The 17672-nt window shown below is 36.2% G+C and overlaps 1 protein-coding gene across 2 annotated transcripts in view; it reads left to right on the forward strand.

Moving 5' to 3' along the window:
- The first annotated feature begins 15682 nt into the window (after positions 1–15682).
- LOC117415713 (VPS10 domain-containing receptor SorCS1-like) overlaps positions 15683–17672 on the forward strand; it is a 127867-nt gene continuing 125877 nt past the window's right edge. For both annotated transcript variants that reach the window (XR_004546444.3, XM_034026417.3), the window contains exon 1: positions 15683–16693. Coding sequence is in view for 1 of the 2 variants with exons in the window: in XM_034026417.3 (XP_033882308.3) it covers positions 15896–16693 (798 nt within the window). In the remaining variant the exon portion in view is untranslated. The remainder of the gene's footprint in view (positions 16694–17672) is intronic.

Here is a 17672-nt window from a genome sequence, read left to right on the forward strand (position 1 = left end):
TTTGTAATATTGAACTGTGAATTTCAGATGTAAAGCTCTATGCATGTTAAACCATTGAATACAAGTATGAGTTCAGTTTGATCCAAGTTAATAAACTGATTACTGATTTTAATGCTATCCCTGCCAAATGCATGTGTTCAATGTTGCTGGGGCTTGTTTGAATAACTGATCATCAATCAAGCCCCTGCCACATGGTATACAAAGGGAGCGAAGTCCTTTGTTAGGAAGAGGATAATTCAGTGATGGTGAATGCCCAGCCTGAACAGTGGGAGTTATTTTGAAGGATGTTTTTGATTTGTGTTTGTTCAAATCTTTTGTTTGTTCCTGCCACAACACTACCCTTTCACAGTTTCATAAATCAATCAGTTTAGAACCCTTGTGTGGCATATAAGTGGATCCATACACTTGGTGTGTGTGTGTATATATATATATATATATATATATATATATATATATATATATATATATATATATATATGCACATTCCATGTTCAGTACCTCCAAATATCCATGTTCAGCATATTTGGAGGTAGAAGGCGGATCATCAAGCAAATGCAAAAGATCATAATAATTTTAAAAATCTTCTTGTTCCGTACGGCAAAGTTACATTTTGTATTCTATTTATATTCGGGCGGCAGTGTGGAGTAGTGGTTAGGGCTCTGGACTCTTGACTGGAGGGTTGTGGGTTCAATCCCCACGGGGGGACACTGCTGCTGTACCCTTGAGCAAGGTACTTTACCTAGATTGCTCCAGTAAAAACCCAACTGTATAAATGGGTAATTGTATGTAAAAATAATGTGATATCTGTATAATGTATAATGTGATATCTTGTAACAATTGTAAGTCGCCCTGGATAAGGGCGTCTGCTAAGAAATAAATAATAATAATAATAATAATAATATTTGTGTTAGTTAAACTAGTAGGCAAGCATTCAGTACAGACAGGGTTAATGTTGAAAAGCTCAATTGTGTTTCACTGTAGTTTAGGGCAGCTATTGAGATGTCTCTTGAGAGTTGAAATCCCAGCTTCTAATGCTATGTGGGATCTGTACTTACCTTGCAAATGAGTTTTAGAGTGTGTTCAAAGGCACTCTTCCATGATTAACACCACTATGTACACATGTGCTCCATGCTAACTTACCAAACAGGAGTTGCCAAGGAAGTGAGGGGGTGTCTCCTAAATGGCATTCATGGATTATAAATCATTATATTAGCCTAGTAGAAATATTTTAATAAACCAGTAACATTTTCTAGAAGTCTTTATTAATGTTTCTTCATATCGAACAGTTATATTAGTCTTATTGCATATACCATTACTTTACATTTTTAAGTCATTTGAAACATAAACTTAATTTATTTGTTTTTCATGAACATATCCATGTGTTTTGTCTCCGAAATATAATTGAACTAATACAAAGATATATGTTCCAAAAACAGTAGATAATACATTCATTGTTAGGCCCTTTGAAAGAGTCATTTGGAACATTCTTGGACAGTGTTTACGATGTTTCATTGTCAAGGCAAATGCAATACATTGTATTGAAAAGAAGAAAAAAAAATACTCAATATTCATGGATGGTATGTAAAATGAATCACACAAAGGCTGAAGTATTTCCTGTACTCACATCTCCTGTTAACTTATGCGTAATCGCCTAATTTAGAGAAGAAACTGAAGCCACAGCTGCCTCTTGTTTCCTGCAAAGCCAGCAGTCCTGTTTCTATATGTATATGTAATACACTACTTTATGAATATTGCAACTGCAATAAATAATTTAGTGTTAAATATTAAGCAAGTCATGTTCTACAGGCTTGAAACAGAATTCGTTTTCATTCAGTGAATGATAGTCTATTTTATGTTAAAGTCCATCGTGAAAGTAATCCCTGCTCCCAATCCAGTTCAGTGCTCATTAGTCCAAAGACACCACTTACACAACTCAATGTCATTCCCTTGTATGTGTTTGACATTGACGCGTTTTGACCGCCTTTGAATGAACTTGATGAATGAAAGAACAACACTGCCCATTTTTTAAAGGTCTGAAAGTATAAATAAAATGTTAAAAGGCTCAAAGAGCAAACCTTTACAAAGCGGAACTCAACAACCTTAATTTGACAGCTGCTACCTCTTACTGTACTTTGTTACTCCATTTGAGTAATACGAGTCAATCTGTACATCAAAATACTCAATTAACATTTGTGAGGCACAATGACAAGAACATTTGGACAAAATGCCTGTTTAGTAGAGCGCATGTGTATTGAGACAGCATTTTAAATGTATATTTACTAAAGTTTTAAAATCCATTGCATTGCCCTTTACTCCAGTAACCCTACACCCGGTTATCATCTTTTTGTTCAACTTTTAAAACATTTCAGATCTCACCAAAAACAAATTTGGGCTAACTGTGTAGTGTTGTGATCTAAGAATAAATGTGACTTCTCAATTGACAACTTCTGTACATCAGAGTATGCCTTTTTTAAGATACCATTTTTATGATACTTTGAATTGAAGAGCGCCATTCACACCAAAACTGAGCTAAAAGCAGGATCATTCAGCTCACAGTGCGTACTTTCTGATGTTCAATGTCCTTTGTCCTCAAAACATGATATACATCATGTTAAATACAACTCAAATTATCGTTTCTTTCCATGACGCTCTATACGCCAGGTTTCTAATTTAGGATAATCTGATATATCCACTGAGCCAATCAGTGTGCAGTATTGCAGTTGTGTGACCCCATTATGGCAGCGCCCAGGATGAGTGTATAGTAGTGTATTTGATCTTGTAAATTGTGATTTTATGATTAAATGATGAATAATTTTGACGAAACAGAGGAGCCTGTGTTACTGTCTAGCAAAGTAGCGAAGAGAGCATGGCACAGTGGGGGTCGGAAAATTCCTGCTATATTTTGTGGACATTATGCACAGAAATTTTGTTTCAGCACTCACACTCACAGATGAGGGTCTAGCGTATGTTCGAGATCAGTTTTACTCAACGAGTGACACTAGGATACTACCCTTTTAAAATTTGTGTGAAATTTAAAGTGTAGGGACTGTGTGCTTGTTAGTTACCATGAAAGTTCATTCACGTTACATAATGGTAATTGAGTTATTTTCTTTATGTTATTTTTTTTTTTTTAAATGACTTACATATATATGTTTACACCTGTTTGCCTACTAGTTTTTTTCAGTTTTGTATGCACATATATCTGTTTACACCTGTTTACCTAGTAGTTTCTTTTGAAATGTTTTTTTTTATTTTTTTATTACAGTATTTAATTTATTGAAGTAGTGCTTTGTGCTTTGACATCATGGAAAACCTTGTTCTTCCTAAGTCCCCAATAGGACAATCCTACTTCTCCAGACAGTTGTATTTGTATGTGTTTGGAGTTGTCCACCATAATGGGAGAAACCAGGGGAAAGATGACATTGATTTATATGTGTGGCTTGAGAACCAGAATAAAAAAGACAGCAATATGATTGCCTCTGCATTGTCACACTACTTCCGTTCTGTAGTAGCTGAGAAACTGAAAATCACCAAGAACTTCGTCTTTTCTCCAACTCCTGTTACAGGCACAATAAAAACATCAACTTCTTGTCAATGCTGTTTGCTTTGCACAAGCAGCAACAGCCGCACCTTAGGATTAACTACTACTTTCCCATCCGGGGGCACAGTTTTCTCCCTGCTGATCATGTTTCTGGCAGAATTGAACAAGAGCTTCGCACCAAAGACACCATTCTGCTACCGGATGAATACATCGATGTTCTTCGTAAACACGGAAATGTACACATCTACGGAGATGACTGGGTATGCTGGGATTTTAAGACAGCTGTAACCCAGGTGGTAAAGTCCCAGCGTTCATTCAAGATCAGTGAAGCCAGAGCTATTCAAATTGACGGTGATAAGCTTGGTTTTCGCCGAGTCTAAGGAGGAGATTTCTGTCATCACATCCTACTCAAGCGTGGCAAGACCTGGGAACAGTTTCAGCCAAGAATCAGCCCAATGGTGAACTGTGTTAAACCTGCGCAAAAAGACTGACATTCTCAAGCTCATTGATGAACTCGGAGTTGGAATGTCCAAGACTTTTATGAAGGTGCCTTGTCAGACAATGAGGGCAATGATTAAAATGAAGATATCATTTCTTTGTTTTTATTAATTATTATAGTTTCACTTCGGCTATTCTGAGCTTTGGACCAATTATTTGACAAAAACTGGATCTCAAATTATTGAAATGTGATAGCAGATACCTCATGTAATTTTCAGTGAATTCTAGTGTGTTATGGTTTGGATGCAATTAGCCTTTGTTTGTTTTCATTGGTGCTCTTTGGTGACACAGATCACCTCCAGTCAGTAAAGCAGTCTCTTTACATCCCAACCTGCTTACAACCTGGAAATAATGCTTAATGGGTTGACCTATGGTTGTATTTGCTTTAAACTGCTAAATTGTCCACATTATCAGATTTCAAAGTTTTTATGTAAATAACTATATTATCGTATTTTGATTAATTTTAAGCAATTTATTTGATGAACCCGATATGAATATGACAGTTAATACACCATGTAAAAGCAGAAAACTTGAAATTTATAAAAATAAAATAAAAATAATTGCCTAAAAGTATTTTTTGTCTCCAGAATTGTATTATTTGATGTCAAATTTGTGAACGTTTACTAATTCCTGTGACTTTGATTAATCAATTTGCTTAATTGAGTGGAATGCTGAAAAACAAAAAATAAAATAAATATTTGTTTTAATTCTTTTTTGTTTAGTTTTTCCATTTGAAAAACACCTAATGTGGAATTAATTTATTTATTCAGATAAGCACAATAAAGAAATGATCATTTACCAAACATAGAAAAAATGGATATATGTGGTTTTGCATCTAAACTCTTCAATTCCAGCTCTGTATTTTAATCCAGTTTAATTGTATATAAGAAAGAATATGAAAGAAAGAAATCATGCATTATTTAAATGTTTAGTTTGAAACAGGCAGAAGCAAGACAGCTATGATATCTTTGCTAGATAGAAACAGCACAAGGCCAATAAGACCACAAAACTAAATCATGTGACCGTATATGCCTGGAAAGATGGAGTGGGAGCAGGAAGCAACTGTGAAATTAGTTGTCTTCAATATTTTAATCAGTTGAGAAAAAAAATCATGTAAGTAAGTCATTATTCCTCAAACGTTATTTGGCATTCTATCCATGTTGCTAACTTCACATTACCAAGAAGTAAACAAAAATTCATGTTCGGATTTATAGGGATACTAAATTATGCAGGGAATACATTATGCAAGGAATTCAGTTAATATGTAGTTGTGGTTGAGTATGTCTAACCCACCACCAAGATTTATTATTCAAATTATTTTATGTTTTACTTTACATTGAAAAGTTAAATTACATCAATTTCATAAAAGTTGTTTATAGCGCTGCATTGTTCCAGAGCACCATTTCAAACGGTCTTTTGTTAATATAAATAAACATTAACTCATTATGCCAAGCAAAATCCTTGGAATATATTTTATTGCACCAGAGAGCATTTGCTATTATGTGTCACAGCAAATTTCCATATTTTAATTGCAGTGCAGTCTTTCTGATAATAATAGACACCTGAAATATTATTTGTGACACAATCTTTTCATAGCAAAGGCTAAGGTGAAGTATGTCTTATCTAAGAATCTTTATTATGAGCTATTTTCTCTTCAACAGAGGATGCTGGGCATCATGTTATAAATAAGAATCCTTCTCATCTTACATGCTTACATGATATATTTCTCAAATACATTTAAATATGTTATTGAATAAATAATAAAGAAGAATAGTGCATAATTGATAATATTTAATGTTAGCTGCAACACATTCATATCTGAATGGATGAGCAGTATAGTCACCATAAGACATACTGGTCCTGTACTCCATAAGTCTGCAAAGAATATTTTTCAATAGTTTTATGGCGGGTGTGCGTCAGGGAAGACATTGTTTACTCCAAATTGTCATTAGCACTGTTTTCATGCAAAACTATTATTAGTTAATTAGTTTATTTGGCAGTAGCCTGTATCCAAGGCGACTTACAGGTGTTACAGGGCAATACAAGGTTACAGTGCAAAAAACAATATTTAAATACAGTGTAGTTTACAGTAAGTGCAAATACTACTAGAATATGAGATTAGAAGTAACAGCTTTGGATTCCGACAATTTGTATCTACAATGACATAATAGTAGTGCAATAGTGCAAAGATAGTGCATTAGCTGAGCATCCAGTAACATGGTGCTTAGGTCAGGCAAGTCCAGTGCATAGTGGGAGGGACAGATCAAGAGATCAAGTGCAGGCTAAACAGGGGGGTGGAAGGCAGTGGAGTTCTCTGGTAGCTGCTTCACCCACAGAGGGGCTAGGAAAAAGAAGAAGCGGGCACGGGAGGATGGAGAGTGGAGGGAAGTATGACCAGTCGGCCGGTAGAGGAGGAGCGGAGAGGGCGAGAGGGGGTGTAAGGAGACACAAGGGATTGGAGGTAGTAGGGGGCGGTGTGGTGAAGAGAGTGGTTGGCAAGAACAAGGGTCTTGAATTGAATGTGAGCAGAAATAGGTAGCCAGTAGAGGGTTTACAGCAGAGGGGTAGCATGAGAGTAGCAAGGCTGGGAGAATACAAGAAATAAACAAATTGAGGATAACTAGGAGCCCTTGACTTAAATTCCTGAGTTGTATATTTCTAGTTTGTAACATCAATGGGTTTTTTAGGTAACACTTTACATTAAGTGTCTCTAGTTACTGTGCATTTACATAGTAGTTACTTAGTAAATACATGTGTACTTACACATAATTGCAATGTTATTATGCATAGTTACATGTACTTAACGTGTCAATCTTTTTGCCTGATATATGTAAGTTCAGATTGTTTCAGAAAAAGGCTAGGGTTAGATTTAGAGTTAGGGTTAGATTATTATTATTATTATTATTATTATTATTATTACTATTATTATTATTATTATTTAATTAATTTATTTTATTTATTTTTTTAGTAGACCCCCTTACCCAGGGCGACTTACAGTTGTATACAAAAAATATATATCAAGAATTAAAGTACAATTAAAAGCAAGATACAAAATACAATGACTTCAGTCCTAATAAGAGAAAATACAAAACACAGTATGATTTGATATCGGGGCAGTTCAAGAGCAGATAACAGTGTTGATAGTTACATCAGGGTTAGATACGAGTGCAGGTGAAATACAAAATACTACAGATTGGATTAAGTGCAAGATTAAGTGCAAGATAGTTTATGTTTTATTTTTCATGTAGTGCTGATGTACCCTTTAACATATGCAGTAACATTAATAATTAAAAAGGCACAAGGTGTTTTTTTTTTTTTTTATGAACACAGCAGAAATACAGGTGAAATGCATGTAATTTTTCTCTGAAAAAATAACCGATAAAGTGCTGGATAGAGATGGCCATGGATATATATATATATATATATATATATATATATATATATATATATATATATATATATATATATATATATATATATATATATATATATATACTATAACACGGCCACTCTCACTTACGTTCGCTTGCACCTATATAAACGTAGACCCAACACAAAACTTGAGGTTTTAAACACTTACATGCACTTTTAATAATACAAAAATAAACAAAAGGAAAAGACACTCCTTCAGAGCGCTTACTAAACATACTGTCAACCGGACAGCTAGGCTGTTTAACGGCAGAAAACAAAACACACAGGTTATTTTTTAAACGGAACAAAAAGGTTTTACACTCTACCTTTTTTTTAATACGGCTATACACACACACCCATACAGTCGGGCTTCTTCACTCTGCAGCTCCGAGCAGACTGACTGCTGCCCTTAAATATTGGCAGTTGACTCTATAAGCATGCATTTGCAAGTATATTTTGGCAGGGAGGATTTTAACCCCCCTCCCTGCTCCATTACAATATATATATATGTATATATATATATATAGACACACACACACATGCATCATAAACATCACTATTACACTACATTATGTCTGCTTATATTTTGTTGTTTGTTCTTGTTTTTCTTCATTGATTTTAGTAATTTCTGAAAAGTCTCTCATTGACTTTCAATTACACAAGCCTGTCCCAAAGCTGAAATGACCTTGGTTTGCTAGGCGTACAGATAAAAATACCTGACACTGTGCACAATTGGAAATTGGTGTATTGACAAAAACAAAGCACATCAGGCTTGGCTGCCACATTTAAAATTGTGCACTAAATTATTTGAACTGGCTAAAAGAAAACAGATGTTAGCAACATGAAAATCATAGTTTCTTAGAATTGGATATTAAGCTTCATAGCTGTTTTGCTGTTGAAAAACAATCTACCGTGCTAACACCATTGATTTGGAGCACTGTAAAGACTACCAACCAAGCAACAGCAGTAGTGACTTTAAGTCATGCTGGCCTGTCCTCAATCCAGACTGATTAAATTAAGGTAGCAATGTTTCTCGGGGGAACTAATTCACATCTCCAAATATAAATCCTGATCAGTAAAATGCATTGCCTGCATATCCCAAGCACGAAATATACTGGCTGACAACAGAGCTTCATTTTGTCAATAGGCAGGTCTCTGCTCCACTTCTTACAGACAAATTGCTTTTGCTGATATCTCAGTATAATCACAGGTGCTTCAATCATCTACTGCTGTTTTACAGGCGCCAATAATGCTCACAGAACTTAGTCAAATAAATGTATGGTGCCCCCCACAGCTGTAATGCAACTCTAGACATCAGTGAATCAAGAAGCCTGATTTTACTTTGTCAAAGACTAATGCATTATGTGCTTCCTGCTACTACAGCACATGCTGTACACAGCCCTATATATCACTTTCTGTTCTTGAGCGTCACCACCAGGGTCTGTAAGTGTGCCTGATACTTTATATTCAAGTGTAACTTCTTATGGCTGCCATAGTCAGTTCCATTCTGGTACAACACATTAAGGGACATTCACCCAAGACCCCACTACAAATAATGCATCTAAACTGGCAATTGGGATAAAATGGAACGGAACAATAATTATCATTGCTCAAGTGTAAGGGGTTAGATAATGTTATACTGTAAGTATGCATTGTTTGCCTTTAACCAGTCATCCATTTTAGCTTTTGCTGGCTTCAGGCAAACAAAAGGCATTTACATAAGCTATCTATTTTTATTGTGACAAAGCTGCAACTCACTCGGTTCTAGCCCCTTTACAAATTGACCCAGCACACAAGAAATGGTGTTTTTATGCGCTGACGCGCTATTTTTAATTCACAAAATGAAACAAACACAAAACAACACCTAGCTCCTTCGGAGCGCTAACTAAACCTCAGGAACACCCTGACTATAAAGTGGGACGGCTAAGCCGTTTCCCCACAACACAAAACAAATACACACAGTATTTTTACAAAACCCTTACTTTTTCCCGTGGCTGCTTGGACACAGAACACTCTACCTGTCTCCTTCTATACAGCAGCCCTGTGCAGACTGACTGCACCTCTTATATACCCTTCACCTGGTCCTAATTTACAATCACTACCAGGTGATTAACCAAACTAAGGTTTTCCTTTGGGAGATGTAGTCCCATTCCCCCAGGACTACACTATCTTACATTATGCAAAGAATTGCAATGATTCCTGAACAAAATAAACTGAAATGCCTTTAAAACTAAGTTATGTCTATTAGTTGATGGGAAACGTCCGGAAGACATGAAAAAGACTTCTAGTCAAAACGTTTCTCATTGAATTAATGAACTGCATTTATGTGACTATGAGACATTTTGGAAATCAGCCACCCCAAACTCAAAGATTATAACATCCAGACCATTTCCCACACAGGGGCGTATGCAACTTTAGTGAATTAAGCATTCAGTGCAGTTCACAAAGCAACACCAGTATTAACCGTGCTGCATGGAAATATTTTTGAATTGAGGTCATTGTCTCATGTCTACAGGATGTTCCATTTTTGAGGGACTTTAATTTTCTGCTATTCTTGGGGTTGTTGTTGACTAGCATAAAGCAGTGTACCATTTTAAAAATGATGTACAACTTACAATAATTACTCAAGAGATTTATTCAAAGCTGCGGCCACATACAAATCTAATCACATTCTAGAAATCTGACCAGATTAACAACATCGATGTGAATGTTTTACGTGTAAATGTCCTCTTAAGCTGCTGTAGAAAAATAGCGTCCCCGGTACCAGATAAAATAAGCATTTATTTAAAGACTTGAACATAAATGCAACCAGGGAGCTAGCCGTTTCTAACGGAATTTATAGTATACAGTATTTCAAACTTATCAGGCATTTTAGGCATACATCCAACAAATAATTTACCCCCCTCCTGTCTCCAGCCCCTGTCTGTTATCCTGAAGCAGTGAAAAAGTTGACAATCTTTACCCTGGACATCCAGTTTAATTTCAGTTAGTACAGGGTGGCAACAGAACAAAAGCAAACACATTTTTACCATTTTTTTTAGTGGTAACATCTTCTTTTGTGTAAAAGACTGGCAAACAAATACAGGACAAGACATGTATTTTAATTAGACAATAAACATTGCAGTAAAAGGAGATAACAGTCTTCTGAGTGGATAATGTTTTATCAGTGAAGGAGACTGTTGTCTCCAAGTACACTTTGTGTGCCCTGTACTTATACAGTAGCTATTATACGACAAGTGATTTGGTCTTTCCTTGTTTTAAGGTCCTGGTTTTTAATATAAAAGTCAGTTAAGTGCCGCATGTGCTTTGAGTCTGACTCTAACTGCATCAGTCACTGAGCACAGCGACAGGCTACTGTTGCTATGCTGTCAATGGACTCTGTATGACATGTGTTTATCCAGACTGTATCGTATCATGTTATCGGAGGATAACAGGATTTGGAATCCCAATGAAACTGAATGTCAGAGAGCTTTCACTTGCCATGAGATTTTCTATGTAGAAATGCTCCTGCTATAACTCTGAGATACGTTACAAGGAGCACACCATGTAAAATATATAATGAATATGTGAAGGTAAGCCAAAGCAACATTTAAGTCATATAAATCCTCTCAGTGCTGTGGAAAGCAATTACAGTAAGAAAGTCATTAAATTATATGTTTACATTATATTACTTTTTACTGGTAAAAGGTAAATTGTTTTATTAGTAATGTATGTACTTTAGATTTTTTGTATGTCTTTCTTGACCAAAGAATGTGGTTTAACTGTTATTTTGAGTTCAAGGATATTTTGGTGATAAATCTTGTGGTATAATTTGATTGTTGCCTGAAAATGTGAGATAATTTCATTTCTGTCCACTAGGGTATATCCCATTACCAATTCCACGGGGACACCAAGAGCCAGCATTATAAACCATTATTACGCCATAAACAACAAAACAAACAAACCACGACAAAAGACACCTGTAAGACTCCGAGAGACATGTGACAGTGTTTAATTTAGCTATTCAACAGCTTGGATGGTATTTCACTCCAGGGAAGCAAAGCGAGCTGCCATTATGTAGATACTGCACATAAGGTCATTTATCCTAGCATGTTCACATATATAGTAGTCTCTGCGTATAGAAACACCCTTGTGGTGAAACTGATTTTTCCCATTGTAAATACTCCGGCTAAAGGAACAGGAACTTCACTTAAAAGAACACCTTCTTGACAGTACTGTTTTGTAACCTGATAACTCCTCATCATCAAACTTAAATTTAAATGGTTTACTCAGTCTTTTCAAAAGTGACTTGTCATCGCGAGAGTGTCTTGAGGCACGTCATATCATTGGTTCGTTTTGTATTCGTATTTCTACGATTGCACCTCACCACTACAAAGTGGCATGTAAACATATTATGAAATGCCCCCGCTGTTTCTCTTGCTACTACACATTGGAAATTGTTCACGCTCTTGAAAAAAAAAAATGAATCAGACACAAGTCGCTGAGCAATTCAGTGTATCCCGTTCTGGTGAGTTGCTTCACCATTCCGTTAAATAATGTGCATGTCTTGTATGTTGCTGCTGTATTTCTTAAAGTGTGTGGGTGCTGTGTTAATTAAGTTTGACAGTCAGATTATTAACGTTAGTTTGTCTGTTACTTTATTATTATAGTTTATTAACATACACTTGCCTATTGCGTTTCTTTTACTTATTCAGTTCATTTCATATATTGATGCAAGTGCGTCATGACAAGTAATACATATGTATTTATTTATTTATTGATTCATATTGTGTCTGATGGTTAACTCCATCTTAGAGAACACTTTGGCTATAAGGGGTGTTCTCTTAGCTGGAGAATACTGTGTGTGTGTGTGTGTGTGTGTATATATAATTTTTTTATTTTTTTTTTTAAACAAAATTATTCATACTTTGATCCACAAAGGCCGTACTGTAGAAACAATCACAGATTTTGTGAACTTCTGAGATGCATCATAGATGGACTACTGGAAGATTTTTGGTAGAACAAAATGGGTCTATAGGTATTTACAAATCATAGTGCTGTACATTCACAGCATGAAATAGCTTAACAAATGCTACCTGCAGGTTGCTTTGAAGAACCATCACAACACTTGACGCAATTAATATTTTACCAGCTGTGGTAAGATAATGCAGCAGAGACACAACAAAAATATTTGATCATTGTAAATTATTGGCTTTTTAAAGAGAAATTGATTGCTGTTGTGCATTCTAGTCCCTTGAGCAGTCTGCGGTGTCTGAGGTACAATACTATATATATATTGTTACCACCTGACTGACTTCTGGACACACAGTAGGCTACATTTTTCTTAGCAGTATGTTGCTGGCTGGAAGTCTAATAATAAATCATTAATCTGGCTACTACGTCTCAAAATGTGTACACACACAGTTTTCCCAGTTCCTAATATACATTTCAAAATGTCTATATGGGCAGCAGGGCTGGCTATCTCATGGCAGAAGCAGTCGTCTGATTAGGTGGCCAGGGAACGTTACAGCGGCGGTTGTTTGAATACTGACTGTGCTTGGCGCTGAAGTGGAAGGCATGTGCGCCACAGGGCAAGTAGCTCCTCCACCCGCAGTAGGGCTTCATTCAAATAAATGCCTCTTGTGGGCTTTAAAATCATTTTATGAGGTTAGCATAATGATTTGCTCATATTTCGTAAATTGTGGAGATATTTCATTTCCGCATTGCATTTTTTAAATGCATATGCAACTGGACAGTGCCACAACTGTGTTGCATATCTTAAAGGGCTGGTTTTTCAAGGACATTGCTGTAGCTGCACTTTTAAATGCTACCCTGTATTGGGCACTTAACCTCAGTTCTGCTTCATTGGAGTCTTTCAATGCACCTGCATCATCACATTTGCTGTCTTTCTTTCGCTAACACACACATATAATGTAGAAATGAAAGTGAAAAAGCAATGAAATAACAAAATAAATGAATTCAAAAGACTTAGATTCATTAACAAATACTACAGCTTATGATTATGAATAATAATAATAATAATAATAATAATAATAATAATAATAATAATAATAATAATAATAATAATAATAATAATAACTAGAACTGCAAGGCAGTTTTATGGCTTCCAAGCTCAGTACCATTTGGAAATTTTGGCAAGCTGTAGCATTGCAGCACAAGTGTCAGCAACAGATCAGTTTTATGGAGAAGTTCAATTCAAAATACTGCATTAGTTCAGTTCTCACGATGCTTTATAACTTTAAACACCACAGTAACCATGACCCTATCTACACACTGGAAGCAGTTATAGGCTAAGTTTACGTTTAACCTCAAGGAGAGGTCAAAGGTCATGATCAAGATCATTTTTTAATAGAGCATATATGGGTTGCTATCTGTGTTCCATAGTAACCATTAACCTCTCTACACTTTGTAAGGAGTTATAAGCTAGTTTTACATTTGACCGAAGATTTTGAAACCAATATGGTCAGATGGCCATATTGGTTTATGCACAAACACAATTTTTGAAAAAAGTCAATTGTATTGACACAGGGATGATGCTTGTTAACATTGGAGTTAATCAAATAACCCATTTTTCAACTGAAGCAGTTTTAAATTTAAGAAGAAAATGTAGCTCTGGCAACCATCTTGTTTTACAAAAGAACACCATTTTGCCCTATTTGAATTCCATCATCCCCAGGATGATGCCTACCAAGTTCAGAGTTACTTGGTTGAACTGTTTTCAAACAGAAGCAGTTTGATGTTTGGGGCACGTTTCAGTGAATTTGCTGGCAGCCATTTTGATATTAAAATTTATCGCTGCAACTTATGCTTCACAATTTGATGACATATGCAGCGTTTCAGAGCAATCGGTTCACCGGTTCCCAAGAAGATTTTGAAAATGTTTTTAAAGAAATGCGTCATGCGGCCATCTTGGTTTATGCACAAACACCATTTTTTAAAAAGTCTATTGTATTGACATAGTGATTATGCTTATCATCTTTGGAGTCAATCAAGTAAACCGTGTTCAACTGAAGTGGTTATAAATTTAAGAATGAAACGTAGGTCTGGTGGCTATCTTGTTTTACAAAAGAACACCACTTTGCCATATTTACATTCCATTGACCCTAGGATGATGCCTACCAAGTTAAGACTTAGTTGTTTAAATGGTTTGCAAACAGAAATAGTTTGATGTTTGGGGGGTGTGTTTTGGTGAATGTGGTGGCAGCCATTTTGATAGTAAAGGTTATCACAGCAATTTCTGCTTCACAAACTCAAAGAGGGTTTGTTTGTGGATGACGTATGCTGATGAAGTCTCAGATCAATCGGTTCACCGCTTCCCAAGAAGATGATTTTGAAAGGCTTTTCCCCAAAAATGCGTCAGGCTGCCATCTTGGTTGACGCAGAAGCACATTTTTTTTTCACCTGAACTGTAATCTACACTTTCAAGTTTCATGTTGATTTGTTAAACCGCGAGTGAACAGGAGCAGTTTAAAGTTTTGGGAGGAAAAACGACAAAAAAAAAAAAAAAAATACAATAACAATAGGCTTCCCAAGCCAGCTTGGAATCCTAATAATAATAATAATAATAATAATAATAATAATAATAATAATAATAATAATAAGTGCCCCTGAATTATGATAGTCCCACAATAGTTACAAGTTGTAATGTAGCCCAATAGCTTTGTTCTTAGAGACCCCTTCACATGTAATGTACAAAGAATGTTATGTGACTGGCATGCAATGTAATAATAATTGGTAGGGTCTTTATTATTTTAAATCCACACAGAATTCAATATTAAGGCCTGGTTAAACTTGTTTTTACTGTCAATCATAAACCTATTCAGCTGCATACTAGCAGAAGTTTCATGCGTAATTATTTTTACATTTGTTATGCCTAATTATTATAATTAAAAAAAAATAAATAAATAACGTTATTGACACATCAGCATTAGTTTATCACAATACACACTGACAGCCGTAAATTAAAGTACAGCACTACAAGCAACAAAAATTTAACAGTTTTTTACGTTTTGCTACAACATTTAGAAGTTGATTCTGATTAATGTTTATAAATCATCCTGCTTTTAAATTAATTGCGTTTGGCAATATACTGTATGCAAGATCACAAAATATGGAAATCAGCAATAACCGAAAGAGATATGCAATGCAACCCACGTTAACGGAATAGAGCCCTAGTGTAAGGATTAATGCAGTGTAAAAAAAGCAAGGGGGCAAGAATCCCCCCCACCCCTATCTCTCCTCAAGCTTCAACCGGGCTCCTCCCCCACGCGGGGCTTCATTTGATCAAATCCTCCAACGTGAGCGGTTTCACCGAAAATCACTTTCAACAACACAGCAACTGAGTGTAATCCCACAAGTTCCGAGGAGTTCCGCACCCACATCTAGTGAGCACCGCAAGATAAACAAAACCAAAATATTTCCCCTACCCCTTCTTTGCTGCTAGCGATGGAGAGCGGGGCTGGTTTCTGTCCATTCTGGAACACCGCTCTCTGGAGCTGGCTTCTGATCTCCACTTCTTTCCTTGTTATTGCTAAGGCAGATATAACTTGCAGATCATGTCAGCCCCCGGCAGCCAAACCGCGTTCAGAGGAATTGCTTTGGCTAATGAAGACGGACACTGCCGAAATTGGGACTGGATTTAAAAGGGAGATTATAAAGTACCCTGACGGGACAGCCGGGTCTCATCTTGAGATTTACAAAACCCATGTTCTTGACTGCGTTGCACAAACGTCCGCCTGTGTTTTAGGGAGAGGCAAAAACATAAGGTCTGTTAGTAGAAAGAGCACAGGGCAACAACACTTTATTAAACTGACCCGCTATGGACTACCAAAGAACGAGGATCACAATAAAGTGACTGCTGCTGTTGGCGAGAAAGTTTCCAGCCTTAGACAGCCTGAGAAACTCGCCGGCAGTAAACGTTCTTTGCCTGTCATCAGCAATAAAGCGAATGATAACCATGGACACCGGTTCAAAAGGAATAGTCTGACACAGAAGAAACAAGGGCTGAAATCAAGCACTTTAAAGCAGGACGGAGAATCAAAGGCTTTGGGAGACAGGAAAGTGCGCAGCGCCTCGCTTGCTGAGCAGAGACTGAGCCGCGCTGAACTGAAATGGGGCGGCGATGAAGGGAAAGCGACTGACTCCAGGGAGAAAGAGTTGAAACTTACCAGCACCACCTTCGCACTGACAGGGGATTCTGCTCATAACCAAGCCATGGTGCACTGGTCAGGACACAACAGCAGTGTAAGTCATTTACAGTATACCCATAATTACAGGAGAAGTGCAGATCAAATAGTGTTGCTACCTTAAAAGAAAGCAACGTGGTAGTTGATCCCAGAATAAGTTCATTTAGACGTGTGCCAGGTTTCCTGCCCAGCCCAGTAGTTATTTAAATTGCCCACTGATCGTCCTGAATTTAGAATACCATGTTATACTGTACCATAACTTAGTCTTAATTCGGAGTGTTTCAAGTACCGGTAATTTTATGAAAAAAGAAGACCTGTTCATAACCCATTCTAATGCTTTTTTGGAAAGATTTTAATCTCTGCTAAAAGCAAGTTAATAATAATAATAATAATAATAATAATAATAATAATAATAATAATAATAATAATTGGAACATACAGCTAATGTTATATTACACAAAGTTGTCAGATTTTTTTTTTTCAGTATATTGATGATACAATTTGTTTTACTGTGTATTCTATTCTTCTGACTTATGAATAAGGATATTAACTATTCTCCCACTTGGCTACACTTAAAATAAAAGTTGTCAATACATGTCAAGAAGCCAGGCAGTCAGAGCAGATGTGCTGGTATGGAAACAATATCTTTGATAGGAAGAGCACTATTAAATGAATGATGATGATACTGTACGCAATTTGAACTGCACCACAACACACCAGACACAACACACATCTCTGCAGAAACATTTAACCTGTAGACTCCATGAATCCCAAAACACTGATACCTGAACGAGAATGAAAAGCCTCTCTCTGCTACTCGGAGATTGTCGTGGAAATGCATTGTAGTCTAAACAATCCAATAATATCATTCTTGCTGAAACATAAAAGATTGTAGCCTAATTTGAATGACTAAAACATTACTCCTATAATTGGTTTTCCTGAAAGTCTTTTTTTGTACTTGTAAATATCTTAGTTTGGGAAAATGAGTCATGATCCCAAATGGACTTGAACTTGTTTTCAGGCTTGTATGACACTTA

The sequence above is a fragment of the Acipenser ruthenus genome, chromosome 7 (assembly GCF_902713425.1).
Source record: "Acipenser ruthenus chromosome 7, fAciRut3.2 maternal haplotype, whole genome shotgun sequence".
NCBI lineage: Eukaryota > Metazoa > Chordata > Actinopteri > Acipenseriformes > Acipenseridae > Acipenser > Acipenser ruthenus.